The sequence below is a fragment of the Leptonotus elevatus genome, chromosome 9, assembly GCF_054856555.1.
Source record: "Leptonotus elevatus isolate MCC_2025b chromosome 9, RoL_Lele_1.0, whole genome shotgun sequence".
NCBI classification, from domain to species: domain Eukaryota; kingdom Metazoa; phylum Chordata; class Actinopteri; order Syngnathiformes; family Syngnathidae; genus Leptonotus; species Leptonotus elevatus.
In genome coordinates, this window is record NC_141247.1 from 21408847 (window position 1) to 21422486 (window position 13640).

Genomic DNA, 13640 nt, shown 5'->3' on the forward strand with positions numbered 1-13640 from the left:
AAAGATGTCTATTTTATGCATTGAATATATATTTTTTAAATAATCGATAGATTAATCGGTAAACTGTATTTTTTTCTGAAAAAAATTGGTATTGCATCGGCCTCAAAAAGTTAGTCGGGCCCTATTTTTAAATCCGGGACAGAAAATATGCTGTATAAAAGTTTTTATCTTCCTGTAGTGTTAAAACTGACAACCTGATAAACAAACTGACACAACAGTCAATCGCTTCAAACAAACTGAAACTGAGATTTTGCTTTTGCTTACTTCCTAGCTCGGTTATTTACTACAGCTGTCATTGCAACAATCTTTCTGCTGCCAGGGCCGACACGAGCGCCCTGGATGAGATGGATTGCTCCCCCCCCATGTCTTCAAATGCAATTTCACTGAGGTTTGCGGTGTATTCACACACAGACTATGATTGGAACAAATAAAGGCTGTTGTCAAGATTGTAGAAAAATCATATAAACTACGAGTGCACTGCCCAAAATGTAGGACTAGCTGTAAAACCATAGTCAGCTAAAGAAAACAACAAGGGGAAAAAAAAGCATATTTTAAGATTCTTCCAGTTGCCAAATACATTGTGATGCTGGCTGAATGAACTGGACTGGTAGCTCATCAGCATGCTAATTACTGTCCCACAGTGTGTCTCTGCTCACCATGTGCCATTGCTTCAATGTCAAATACAATATCAGTGGGGCACACGCTCGACTGCTGGCACAGCGGGTGGGGAACTTGCACAGGTGCCAAAACATAGTTGGGAAAACATCAACGTTTTTATGTCCGTTTACCACTCAAAAGCACAACCAAGCCGAGAATATCGCAGCTGCGGTCATGTGCGTGAAACATTTAGTTTACAGCTCTGGATGGTTTGAGATGTCATTTACTTAAAAGGGAAGTCAACGTTATACGTTTCTTGACAATATTATGTTACCTCGCTAAGTCTAAACGTGACATTGCGATTAATATTGCATTTATGGAATATGAGTTATGCAGCAAAATCCAGCTGTTTTTTTCCCCATCTCACGTGGCGGCCATTTTGCCACTTGGTGTTGACTGAATATGAGTTAGTTATTTTTACTTTGAATTGTCAGACAAGATCCTTCTGCTTATTTTATTCTAAGATACTTATTACTTAATTATCTAATTGAATCGAGCAGTCTTGGCATTAAGTGTTAACAGACATTTTTAAGTACTGTGATGCTTAAAACAAACATTTCCCCACATTTTAAGATGACTAACCAACATCAAAGGCCCTGAACTGGGGTTTCATAAATTAAATTTTCTTATTTTATGATTTTAGTGTCTGCTCTCAGACTGGGAGGTTGTGGGTTCAATCCCTGGCTGGGTCATAGCAAAGAAAATAAAAATGGCACCTTTTACCTCACTGCTTGACACTCAGTTGGCCAAATGTAAATGAATAATATGTATTTTAAGAAAATAGTTCTATATATTAAAACATGAAAAAAAGCCATTATTCATTTAAAAATAAAATTTTCTACACTGCTGTGTTTATTACACTCTAGTTGATGTTAACTAAATATTAACACACAAAACGAAGAAAATTGCACAAAGTACACACTTAAATTCAAACGCACTTTGTTTAGCTTATTTCCCGATCGTAGCTAGCTCAAGGCTAACGCAAAATGGAAAGTGACATTAACTCGCTAACCCTAATTATCGCGGCACTTATCACTCAAAAGAACGGCTATTTATACGAAACTCTTCAGGAATACATACAGAGAAGCATCTTAACATTACTTACCAGCATATGCTCTTCCTACGCTGCAAAAAAAACTTTTATAGGCATAATTTGATCGTGACTTTTTCCTTCTACTCTCCAATGTGACTACAATTTAACAGTGTATCAGAACGCGCGGAACCACACTGCCCCTAAGTGGCCAAATCGTGTAAACATGCACAGCGCTCCCAAAAAAAGGCACACAAACAAGGGCAAGACAGCATAAAATAAATAGATGTCGGGACATTTAAAATCTATTCTGAATTATTCTAAATGAGAATCGATTTTTTTTAGTTGATATGGGCCTAGTATTATTTTCTTATTTTTCAAAATCTTACAAGTAAATTTAAGCAAAATGCTCTTGTTCTGTTGGCATGTTTGTTTTATTTTACTATATTTTTTCTTAAATTTTCAGGGCTCAAACAACGACCAATCACAGCTCACCTGTTTTCTGAAGCTGCGCTGTGATTGGCTGTTTCCTGAGACCTTGAGCAACTGTGACGTCAGTTTCAGTCGACAGAGAGTTGCAAAATAGCCTGATATTGATAAAAACTGCTGGATTTTGCTGTTTAACTGATATTCCACTAACGCAATATTAACAAAAACACCGTATTTAGACTACTAGGGCTGCATAGAACATATTATTGTCAAGTATTTATTTATTTATATTGGGGGGAGGGGGATGACTTCCCCTTTAAATAAACAATCTTCAATTTATTTTGTAAAACAATTAGAATTCTTAAAAATCCCTGATTATGATTACCATATGTAGTTCTTGCATTCCTAAACCAGATTATTTATTTTTTTATTAGATCATTTGACTCACCGGAAAGTAAAAAAAATAAAGCAATTGAGCCCTTGGTCCTCTACGTCCACACTCCTGAGGCATATACTCAACTTTTCGACATCCCCAGTGAGTTGCTGTCACTACTGCTGCAGTGATTACCGGAATTTACTGTCAAAATTGAAAACCTCGGAAATACGTACTGACAGCTGTGCCAGTCGGAGACAGCGAGGCTCAACGGGCCACATGTGAATGACGGAATGGGGAGAAAGCCAATTCCTTGGCAACTTCTTGTTAAGAAGTGGCTTAAATGATGGGAGATTTTTTTTTAAACAACCATTTGCTCTTAAATGCAAACAAATGCACTGGTGTCAAACATAATGGCAGTGTCACAGGGCTATGATGAGTTATTGGCTTGTGTCAAATAGGCTGCAATGCAGAGACGGGGTAGAATGTGCTAATAGAAAATATGTGCTGCCATCTACTGGTAACAGACTGCGTTTCGATGCTGTAGTTACCAAAAAAACAACACATTTACCCAAAAGACAAAAAAAAAAAAATAATAAGAGGTGCGGCTACACATTTCCCTTGATGCTAATTATTATATTCTATGGTTCCAATTTTCTAGTCACAGTCTGGGGATTTTATTCTGCCTGTGCTCCAGAGCACGATGAAAAGGTCCAATGACTTGGAAGAGCAAGACAAGAGCAGCATTACCCATTGTGTTGTGCTCTTGCCATCAGCCAACATGTCATTTACGGATTATGGTGGAACATCCGTCTCACTCCTAAATGCCAATCTCAATCCCTCTCAGATCATCCCTCCTCTAGATCTTTAGTGATCCCCTTAACAGAACTCCTCTGAATCTTGGAGCAAGACCACCAAAGTGGAACGTCACTATGGTGTTTGGATTTAGTTTTAACTTGTTCGTTGAACCTTGATGCTGTCATGAATGTAAACGGAGGCCCAACAAAGTACTGAGGGCATATGATTTGAATACTTTTTAGAAGGCCAACGTGTTTGAGATCCTTTTTTGTTGGTTTTTGAAACACTGTCGTTTTAATATTTGTGTCTTTCTGTCATAATCATCCAAATTTAAACAAGTTGAAATGTTCCACTTAACATAAAATATTCACTTTTTGAAACTAATTATTGAATTAAATAGACTTTTCCTCAATATTCAAAATGTTGTACATGTGTTCAGACATGCGCCAAAGTTCTAAAACATTTTTCATTTGTAATTCTCAAGTCAACTGTTATTCAACCAGACAAGTCAATAACTTGTATCTTCCAATGTATCACACATCTCGAGGACAAGTTTTCATTAAGGACTCCAATTACTAAATGTGCACTTCTTAACTGATTCTTTGCCTTTGGTACTGTAGAAGTTTGACTGCTTTTATATGTATTCAATATATGAGCCTTTATGGAGTTATTTTATTTTTTTGTTTGAGTAACAATCTAATGGGGTAGACGCCACGGACTTTCGACTTCCGGGTTTCACACCTCAGCGCCGTTTCCGGCCACCGCTGGCCGCGTTCCAACACTCGCACCCAAACCCTGCCGCCCCCCAATTGTGCACTCCTGCAAAAGGCGCGGGAGCGCGCAGGGCGTCTCAGCGCTCTGAAATGCTTCGGACAACTGAGACTGGCACACTACACACTCGCACCCGTCGACGCGAACGTGCAACCGGGGGGAACACAAGGGCGGAAGCGCGAGTAACGCGGCCCACAAATCGCAAACCGGAAACAAAGCTGACGTGTGAAAGCCGGAAGTCCCGCCTCCTCCTTGGCACATACCCTATTAGATAGAAGATATTCGTAATGTTAAGTCAATTAGATGCCAATATATAAGTTTCCCCATTCCACTCAAAGCTAAAGAAGTACAATTTAAAAAATATTAACAATATTTATCACTGTAAGGAATTTTTGCATTCTAAATTTAACATTGCGGACAACGAATGTACTTTTTACACCAGTAACATAGAAACAGAAGAACACTATTTTTTTTACTTGTATCTTTACCAAACTTTTTGGGGACAGCTTCTGTGTATGGGCTGTTTCTAATGATTTGGACACTGTGGTCTTTAACTTACACGGATGTAAAATTTGGAGTAATAATGGACAATAAGGTAAAACAATTTACATTGAATAACTTGATTATTATGGCAAAGTTTTTCATTCATAAATGCACATTTGGAGAGACTAAGCCGACCTTTATTGTTTTTCCGAAGGAACTTTCTTGTAAGGATTCACTACAATTCTGTAAGTCTAAAAAGGCTTTATAATAACAACATGGTGACCTTTTCCTTTGACCCCATTGTACTGCGAGTGTATGTTGTTGGTTTTCACTGTTTCGTTTTTGTACCGCTCAGTGGTATGTTTCAATTTTCCTGTAAGCCTTTAAGCTTAATTAGTTAATAAAGAGAGAAAAAATAGATAGAAGATATGCTTGTATTAAATTTTCCCCCCTGTTATTTTAATTTAATTTTATTCTTCTTAGGTGTAGTCTTTGAGCTTGTAATTATTACAAGCTTTATGAATGTGTAAATAAACTAAAAATAAATAGTATTCAATACTACGGTCCGGGGAAACAACCTTCTCACTTACTTTGATCCTGGGCATGGTGACTGTTGGAAATTTTGCTCTTGCCACATAGCTAAGTGTTGAGCCTCTCTCCACCAGGTGTCTCGTGTAGGGCATGTTATTGCGACCATTGTCTCCAAACAGAAAGTCCTGCCGCATGCTATCGATTAACATGATAACTACCCTGTTGAACAAGGGCTGCGGGATGTGAGACGAATTGTGCGAGCCATCTGTAATTCAAGCGACATACTTAATGGAGTAGCAGGTTTTTGATGGTGATTGAGAAGCCGGCTGAACTTACCTGACAGCGGCTCCGGAGGCACCAGGTCTAGCGTGCTCTTGGATAGCTGAGAAGACTTGACGGATGCAGAGAGAAACCCCTTCAGGAAGAGGGCAACCCCCACAACTTCAAAAATTAAAATTAGTGAGGCAAATGCGGACGAGCGGATTTTCATTTTGTTCCCAGTTATGATGGTACACTTTTAGGTAAACCGTAATTCAAATAAGTTGCCTTGGCGAGTTAGCTAGCACCAATATAACGCATCATCGCATATCTTTGACATTACATTACAGCCATACATTCAATTGCAGCGATCAACGGAAACAGCCGAGCAGAACAAAAGCGGTATTTATACAATTTATAGACCACAATTTATAGACCTAAAACACACAAATGTGTAGGCATTCATTACAGCTTCCGCGTTGTTGTTTTTGTTGAACTACGGCAAACGCATAGGATCAAATAAGTGACACGCCTGCGTAAAAATTTAAAAAATAATCCGCATCAGAAAATCCAAGTGTAACAGAAATAGATGGTGAAGAAACACGTACGTAGACATTTTTAATGGGTTGAAAACAGTATTCATTACAGATGATACAAATTAAGATTTGTTTATAGAAATGAATTATCTTCATTTGTAGACAATGTATCCAAAATCGGGCAAATGTTTTCTAATGAATTAAACTTTGTTTTCCATTATTGCTATTATATTTCATAGTATAGTATGAACGAGTATAAAAAGCAATACTTAACACAATTATTTCAGTACCATTTTATTTAGAAGTGATCCATGCAGTCTTTCACTATCAGAGCACCATGGAATCGTAGGCCTACTACATTTTTAAAATATAATACATTGCAGTTAAATTCACAGTTACTCTATTTGTCTTTTCTCTTCAGAACATCAAGAAAAACATCTTTGGGTACTTCCACATTGCCAATACGCCTCATCTTCTTTTTGCCTTCTGCCTGTTTCTTCAGGAGCTTCATCTTGCGTGTTATGTCACCTCCATACTTGCAACAAAGAATGCTTCATTTAATTTGTGAAAACGTAATTATTAACAACGCGGTATAAATAGAAATATAAAAAGACACTTACACATTTTGCGAGGACATTTTTTCTGTACGCCTTTATTCTGAAGGAGTCACAAAATGGGATGTTACTTTGTTGAAAGGCACGTTTTGATTGCTTGTTCAATAACATAGCCTTTTACTCACGTCTCTCTTGCGATGATTTTACTTCCAATAGCTGCTTGTACAGCAATCTCAAACATCTGCCTTGGTATGGAATCCTTGAGTCGCTCACATATGACTTTTCCGGTGCTGTATGCACGTGCTCTGCAAAGCAAACAATAATAGCAAATTTACTAAAACACATTTATTTGATGCCTCGTTGTCTTCAATAACCAATATTGCTAGTCTAAATCCAGCTAGTATCCTGCCTTGGAATCCAATTGCCTTGAAAGAATGATCAAGCCCATGCTGGGCACAGGTCCAAGGACATGGATGGGAGGCCAGCCTTCATCAGTGATTTGAAAGACTTCAATTACCAGTATGCACACTTGCTTCTACACTGCGCTTGGTGCATCCATTCAGCACATCTTCTGTGCGTCATCACTTTTGATCTGTGACTCCATTGTCCTTGTCTGCTACGTAATATCGTAATGGGAAATGTAACACTGATTGCCAAGTAGACAGTTTCTTTCTACGTTACCGTGGTTATCAAATACATTTTACGCTCCATAAACTCTGACTAATCTTAACAGCAAATGAAGGCCCATTTAACCTTAGTGAGAGTGAGGATGATGATGTAACAAGGTGTATAGGCCAAGCGATTAAAAAGGGATACAGGACCACCCAGCTCAGCAGAATGATGACAATCATACCATCACGACAAAGTCAAGGAGGTTCTTAACATATTCCAGCGTGAAAGATCTGAGACATCTCATGTACAGCCTTCCTTATATGAATTAAACCCATATGTGGGTGAACTGTTACATGACACAAGAATGGAAGTATTTAAATGGACTCCACATATCTCATATAGCAGAATATTTCAAATTAAATCACACTGTTTACAGTTTGTAAAGTGTTTGAACTCTTGCTCGTATTCATTTCAGGGCATATTCGCCCGTCGATGTGTGGCTCGTGTGTACCTTCAAGGTACGCACGTTGTCCCGCCCACGTTGCGTAATCAGCTAATGTGCCGCCACTGAAGGCTGAAGCTGGCTGTAAATTAGGTAGCATGGAGTTTATCTGAGATTTGTGAATCCATACTTAAAATCTGAAGAAAAAAAAAATATTCTTTTTCTTCATTTATTCCTCGTACGACAGAACGCCAAATTGAGGACCAAAACAAAATAAAACAAAACATCCAAATATACTCCCTCAGGTTAGAGTTACAATGATTCGCCAAATCTCCATGGCAATTTACAGAAAACCAATTACAATTTATGTCATAATTATATAAAATTAAAAATGTACATATGTACAAGTAGCACAAGAAAACAGGCATCAACTATACAATATAATATAATAAACAACATAACATAAGCAAAAATATATATATTTTATGTTGCAGACTATTTTCTGGATTACAGCAGTCTATTTGCCTTAAATAAAGTGATGCTTCAAACAAATGAAATTAATTAACCATGGGGGAAGGTTTTGTAAGGCCAGACATTATCTTGTTTGGCTATTTAGTAGAAAAAAAAAAAGATTCATTACACAGCATCTAACCTGTTCACAATTACGGTGAGTTCTTCCACCGGCCGCCCATTCAATAGAATATCCATCTTTATAAGGTCAGCCGTCTGGTAGCCTGCATTTTCATAATCAAAGCTATGAAGGAGAAAATCAAAATGGACGTCATGTAGAATACTTACAATGCATGTGGAGAGTCTTTGTCTAATAATGGATTATACACTATATGGACGAGTACTGGACAAAATGTCAACCATAGTGAAAAAAATAGCATTAATTTGATTTATTTTTATTTTACATTTTCTAAATATTTATTGGGATTCATCTTTCTTAATAACAAAATGCACATATATTTTGAATGGATGAGAAATTAGTTTCTAAACTTCTGTTTCCATGCCAAGGTCTCATATAACAGAATAATTCAAGCTGAAGCAAATCAAATGAAGCTCATCTTTTCAAAGATGCCACGCTGTTCTTCTTCTTCAAAAAATAAAATGACATTGAATCAACACTGCCTCTACCTGTTGCAGCCAGGTAGTGCACTCCATTTTGCCACACTTGTTTCAAGACACAACTGATCAACAATTTATTCCACACTGACATTTTTTTTTTAAAGATAATTTAATTAATTCAATGATTACTTTGCTCATCCTTAGCTATAACACGTGGAAAACGAAATGAAGTTAATTTGCATCTTGGCAAATTTTTAAGAATGAAAATGGACTTTCATACTTTATTTTACCTGGCATATCCAGAAGACATAGACTTGAGGAGGTCGTAGAAATCCACAACAATTTCATTTAAAGGGAAGAGATACTTCATCATCACACGATGTTCATCTATGTACACCATATTATTCTGGACGCCTCTGCGATTCTACACAAGGGAAACAACATAATGTGGTTTTTTTTTTTTGTAAATGACAATGGCAGAAAAAATATCCAGGTGCAACGTAAAAAAAAAATCTTACCAAACAAAGAGTCATAATCTTGCCAGTGTATGTGTCAGGTGCTAAAATGGTCCCCAGCACCATCGGCTCTAAGTACTCCGACACTACCGATCTGTCTGGAAACTGAGCTGGGTTCACTACTGTGATCTCCTCCTTGCCATGTTCCTGTAACAAGTTCCAACAACGTTTTGCAAGTCCAACGAGCCATTCCCGCTCATTTCAAATTTCTATTGATGCTATCATAGGTAAGAAGCACAATTTGAAACTTGGATTTAAAGTCAACGATATGGTCTGGGAGCATCTCTTACCTTGATGAGTTTAGGTGACGAGAGCACCGCCTTATAAGGCACCGTTGGCGCTGTTATGATAACAGAGGCGTTGTATTCCTGCTCCAGCCTCTGATTAAACACCTCCATATGAAGGAGTCCCAGAAAGCCCAGCCTGCAGATTCCAACTAGTGTTACATTATATTCAATATATAGAGAAAGCTGTTTGTTTATCCGCCATGTTTGAATCGGCATCATACAGAATTCAATGTTATGACACGCTCATGAGTAAGAGATTGTAAAACCAAGCTTGGCAGTTGGTACTGACCTCCAACCAGCTCCGAGGGCCATACTGCTGTCTCTCTGCACTGTGACACTTGAATCGTTTAGCGTCAGCCTCTCGATGGCGCTACGAAGGCCCGGGTATTCCGACTGGTCCACTGGATACATACCTGGGGAACAATCGAGCTATAGCTAAATCCAGAGAGGAGTTTGTTTTTGTTTTGGTGCAGGTTCATCATCATCATCATCATCATCATTATCCTCTCTGAGTTTTTTCTTACTTTAGTACACGTTGTGAAAATACCACATCACATGGGGATATTTCTTACCAGCAAACACCATCGCTTTGGCTGGTTTAAAGCCGGGCAGTGCTTCCACTGGCTGGTCTTGGCAGTAGAGGGTGTCCCCAACTTGCGCCTCCTTTATGTCCTTCATCCCCGCTATGAGGTAGCCCACCTGTCCAGCAAATCTGACACGCAAACCACCGCAATCTTTAAACAGGAATAAGAAGCATTTTCATGGACAAGGGGACAAATTCGTGCATGAATATTGCATTATTCTGTTGTCGATCCATGCTTGTTGCAAAGACTTATTGTTCAGACTCTTTGTATTTTATGCAGAAGTGAAAGTTTGCTTCATTTATTAACTCATTTGCTCCCCAAAACCTATAAAAATGTTCTATTGTAAATATTACCATTATCCCAAAGACGTATTTGTACGTTGTTTGTTTTGGGTTGTTTTTTAACGCTAGAGCATACATACGGCTTTGATGCAGCCTCTGAACTAAAGAGAACACTGAAAGCAATGGTAGTTATTACAAAAACGTCCAGCAGGTGGCAGCAGAGTATGGGATCAACCAGGGCCATGTTGCAAAAAGCTCTTTCCCCCGTTGTTTTAAACAGATTTGTGAATAATAATGAAACTTAGATATATTCTATTTCTAATGCTAATTGATGCAAAACGAAAACAGATAAAAATATACTTTTTTTCCTGGTGAAAGAAGCGACTCTAATCTTTCTTTTGGTAGGTTCCATGTATTTATAGCAATAGAACACAATATTCTGTGGGCCTGGCAAAAATCAGTCAAAATCCAGTAAAACAGCCGGGAGCGAAGGGGGTTGCTTCGGCCAGGCGCCGGTATTGGGCATTTTGACTTCTCCGTGTGACAGATAAACAGCACATGGCACCATTCTATGGTCACTTTTCATCGCTCTTTGGCTACTAAGATACTTTGTTTTGTTGAATTTTTCCTTGCACTCTTGTGATTCGATTAGGGGATGTTGTTGATATTTGTCAACTGCGGGCATGTGAAGCCCATTGGGACTCTTGTGTGATTAAGGGCTATATAAATAAACTTGACTTGACTTGACTATGGTCCCAAAGAAAAAAATAACACTGATGAAAACACGTCATGAGTTTCGACAGAATGCATCTTACAGTTTCTGAGTTGGGTGCTCCTCCGGGCGAAGAAGTCCCAGCTCGTTGACCTCGTAGGCTTTGCCAAGATGTGCCGACACGATCTTGTCCCCTTTTTTGACACGACCCGCAAACACAGCGATGTTCGCCACTACTCCTCTGTAGTGGTCAAAATTGGAGTCAAAGACGAGTGCTTTGAACGGGTCACCAACAATTGCCACAGGCCTGAGGGAACATTGAGAAAAAGCATTCAGTGATACGTGCCAACCCAAATGATAACAACTTTCTTGGGCGGCTTCTTACGGTGGGATTCTCTCCACAACCGCTTGGAGAATCTTTTCAACATTTGTACCCAGTTTAGCAGAAATCTGAAACAAGAGGTAATCACAAAAACAATCATAAATGTGATGGAGCTGAAAAGCGGTGCGGGTGTACTTCAACTTACCCGAATGCAGTCCTCACGAGGAATATCAAAAACTTTTTCAATCTGCGACTCCACCCTCTCTGGATCCGCATTTTTCAAATCAATCTGAGTGATTAGTAATTGGAAACATAGCATTAGATTCGAAAGGCCATCATGCCAAGGTCGAACACAAATACACTAACCAGTGACATATAAACACCCACATCTGCCCAAACAGCACAAATAAAAAAAATTAAAAACACATCATAAACCATTAATCATTCTGTTCATTACCTTGTTAATGACAGGAATGATGGTGAGCTGAGTTTCAAAAGCCAGGTAGAAGTTGGCCACTGTCTGCGCTTGAATGCCCTTCAACACCGCAGATACAAACGATAGCGTGCATCAACTACATATAACCTTTTCAAAAACAACCATGTCGCAGCTCTCGTACCTGATTTGCGTCGACAATCAGCAGGACACCCTGACAGGCAGATATGGACCGAGACACTTCATAGCTGAAGTCAACGTGACCCTATGGAGAGATGAACATAAAATCAGTTATCATCAACTGAATGAATATATTTACCAAGAATAATATTAAATGGTAAACACACTAAAAAAGTGGGCACATTTATCTGACCAGCAACCAGAAACAGACCCTCTAAAAGCTACAGTACATTAAAAAATAAATTGTATTATTTTTTCATTCATAAATGGTCAAATAAAAAGGCTAATTTAAAGATTTTTTTTTTAATTGTTACATAGAGCAACTTTAAAATATAATGTAACAAGAAAACCTTTGCACTAGCTGAAACTATTTTCTTCTATTTCTATTATCACCAATGGAATTGAAACAAAACAGCAGTCAAATAATAGCCCATAATGGATTGTGTTCAACTTTATTACACAAAATCCAATGGAGGACTTACTGGTGTGTCAATGAGGTTCAATAGGTGCTGCTGGCCTTGGTGTGTGTAAAACAAAGAGGCCGTCTGTGCCTTCACGGTTATGCCTCTCTCTCGCTCCACCTGGAGCTTGTCCAGCACTTGCTTATTCTTGTCTGTCTTTTCTATGGTGCCTGTTAATGACAAACATTAACTTTACGTCAACATAATGACAAAAACATTTTGCATGTATTTTTTAAATTTAGTACAGATTTTGCTGTGACGTGCACCAAACTGTAAAACTAGAAGAATGCAATGCGATTATTAGTATTTGTTGTCATAGCCTATAAGAACAGTTCATCTCAATGATAAAAAATTAATTAGATCTACTGTTTGGTATGATGATATGATATCCACTATCCAAATGCTTTTGCAAACATACCTGTCATTTCCAATAGTCTGTCAGCCAGTGTGCTTTTACCATGGTCAATATGTGCAATGATGCAAAAATTCCTGATTCTATCCACAGGAAACTTGGATAGGTCAATGGCTTCCTAAAAGACAGAATAAAACAAAAATATTTTCAATGCTACGTTTAAGTTAATAAATAGAAAACAATATGTTTAATTTCACAGCTGGTGCGGCGTTACCTTGTCACTTTGTGTGCTGAGGTTCGAAAGCTGCTGCTTGAAATTATTAGAAAAAACAGGCAGTCTCTTCATCCAGCAACGTCTCAAGACCGAATAACTCGTACTACAATTTTGCATTTTCCTTCTGCACATTTTAAACAGGAAAACACATCGAGGCAGTGGCGTTCCACACCACCGGTGGAATACAGAAATGATCATAATTTAATTAACAATCCCACAGCATGATAAACATAATTAAGAGATTTTGTAATCTTTTACAGTCCTGCAATAATCCCGGACACGAACCTCTCGGGCGCTGACATCTTGGTTGACGTTCCACCAGCAAAGGATTCTGGGAAATGTAGTTGATAAACGCATCTACCTTCCTCTGTTCGTGCTTCGCACTGTAGGTAAAAGTGGATTGACAAAAAAATATATACTATTTACTATCTACAGCATGTTGAAAGCATTTAATACAGATCAACACTTAAGTAAACCACCTAACACTGAAAACGTCGAATAACCGGAAGCCCATTCAGTTTGCCGAATGAAGAATAGAAACGATGCCAGTTGCTATGGTAACAAATCTGCTTCCCGGACTACATTCTTTGTGCTTTTTAAGATTTTTAGACCCACTTTCTGTCAGCCTGTCATGCCTCACATTCTTTAAATAATGACTTGTATCCAAGACATTTTAATGTGTATTAATGTGTTTCTA

At 38.3% G+C, this 13640-nt stretch overlaps 2 protein-coding genes across 3 annotated transcripts in view; both read right to left on the reverse strand.

Moving 5' to 3' along the window:
• Positions 1-5821, reverse strand: part of pigg (phosphatidylinositol glycan anchor biosynthesis class G (EMM blood group)) — a 32754-nt gene extending 26933 nt beyond the window's left edge. The window contains exons 1-2 of one of the 2 annotated variants that reach the window (XM_086085790.1): positions 5409-5821; positions 5132-5337 (exon numbers count right to left, since the gene is read on the reverse strand). In XM_086085790.1, coding sequence (XP_085941916.1) covers positions 5132-5337; positions 5409-5562 — 360 coding nt within the window. In that variant the 5' untranslated portion in view covers positions 5563-5821. Of the gene's footprint in view, positions 1-1762; positions 1840-5131; positions 5338-5408 lie in introns of those variants that run through there. The other variant, XM_086085791.1, reaches the window with a different exon arrangement.
• A 114-nt stretch (positions 5822-5935) lies between these two features.
• Positions 5936-13304, reverse strand: guf1 (GTP binding elongation factor GUF1). The gene is made up of 17 exons (XM_086084944.1): positions 12944-13304; positions 12736-12847; positions 12339-12487; positions 11861-11941; positions 11701-11778; positions 11449-11532; positions 11307-11371; positions 11025-11228; positions 9917-10056; positions 9634-9757; positions 9348-9480; positions 9061-9204; positions 8833-8966; positions 8127-8228; positions 6606-6725; positions 6487-6523; positions 5936-6401 (listed from the first exon to the last, which is right to left on the reverse strand). Exons 1-17 carry the CDS (start codon positions 13139-13141, stop codon positions 6267-6269), a joined length of 2040 nt encoding a protein of 679 aa, XP_085941070.1. The 5' UTR covers positions 13142-13304; the 3' UTR covers positions 5936-6266.
• Between the last annotated feature and the right edge of the window lie 336 nt (positions 13305-13640).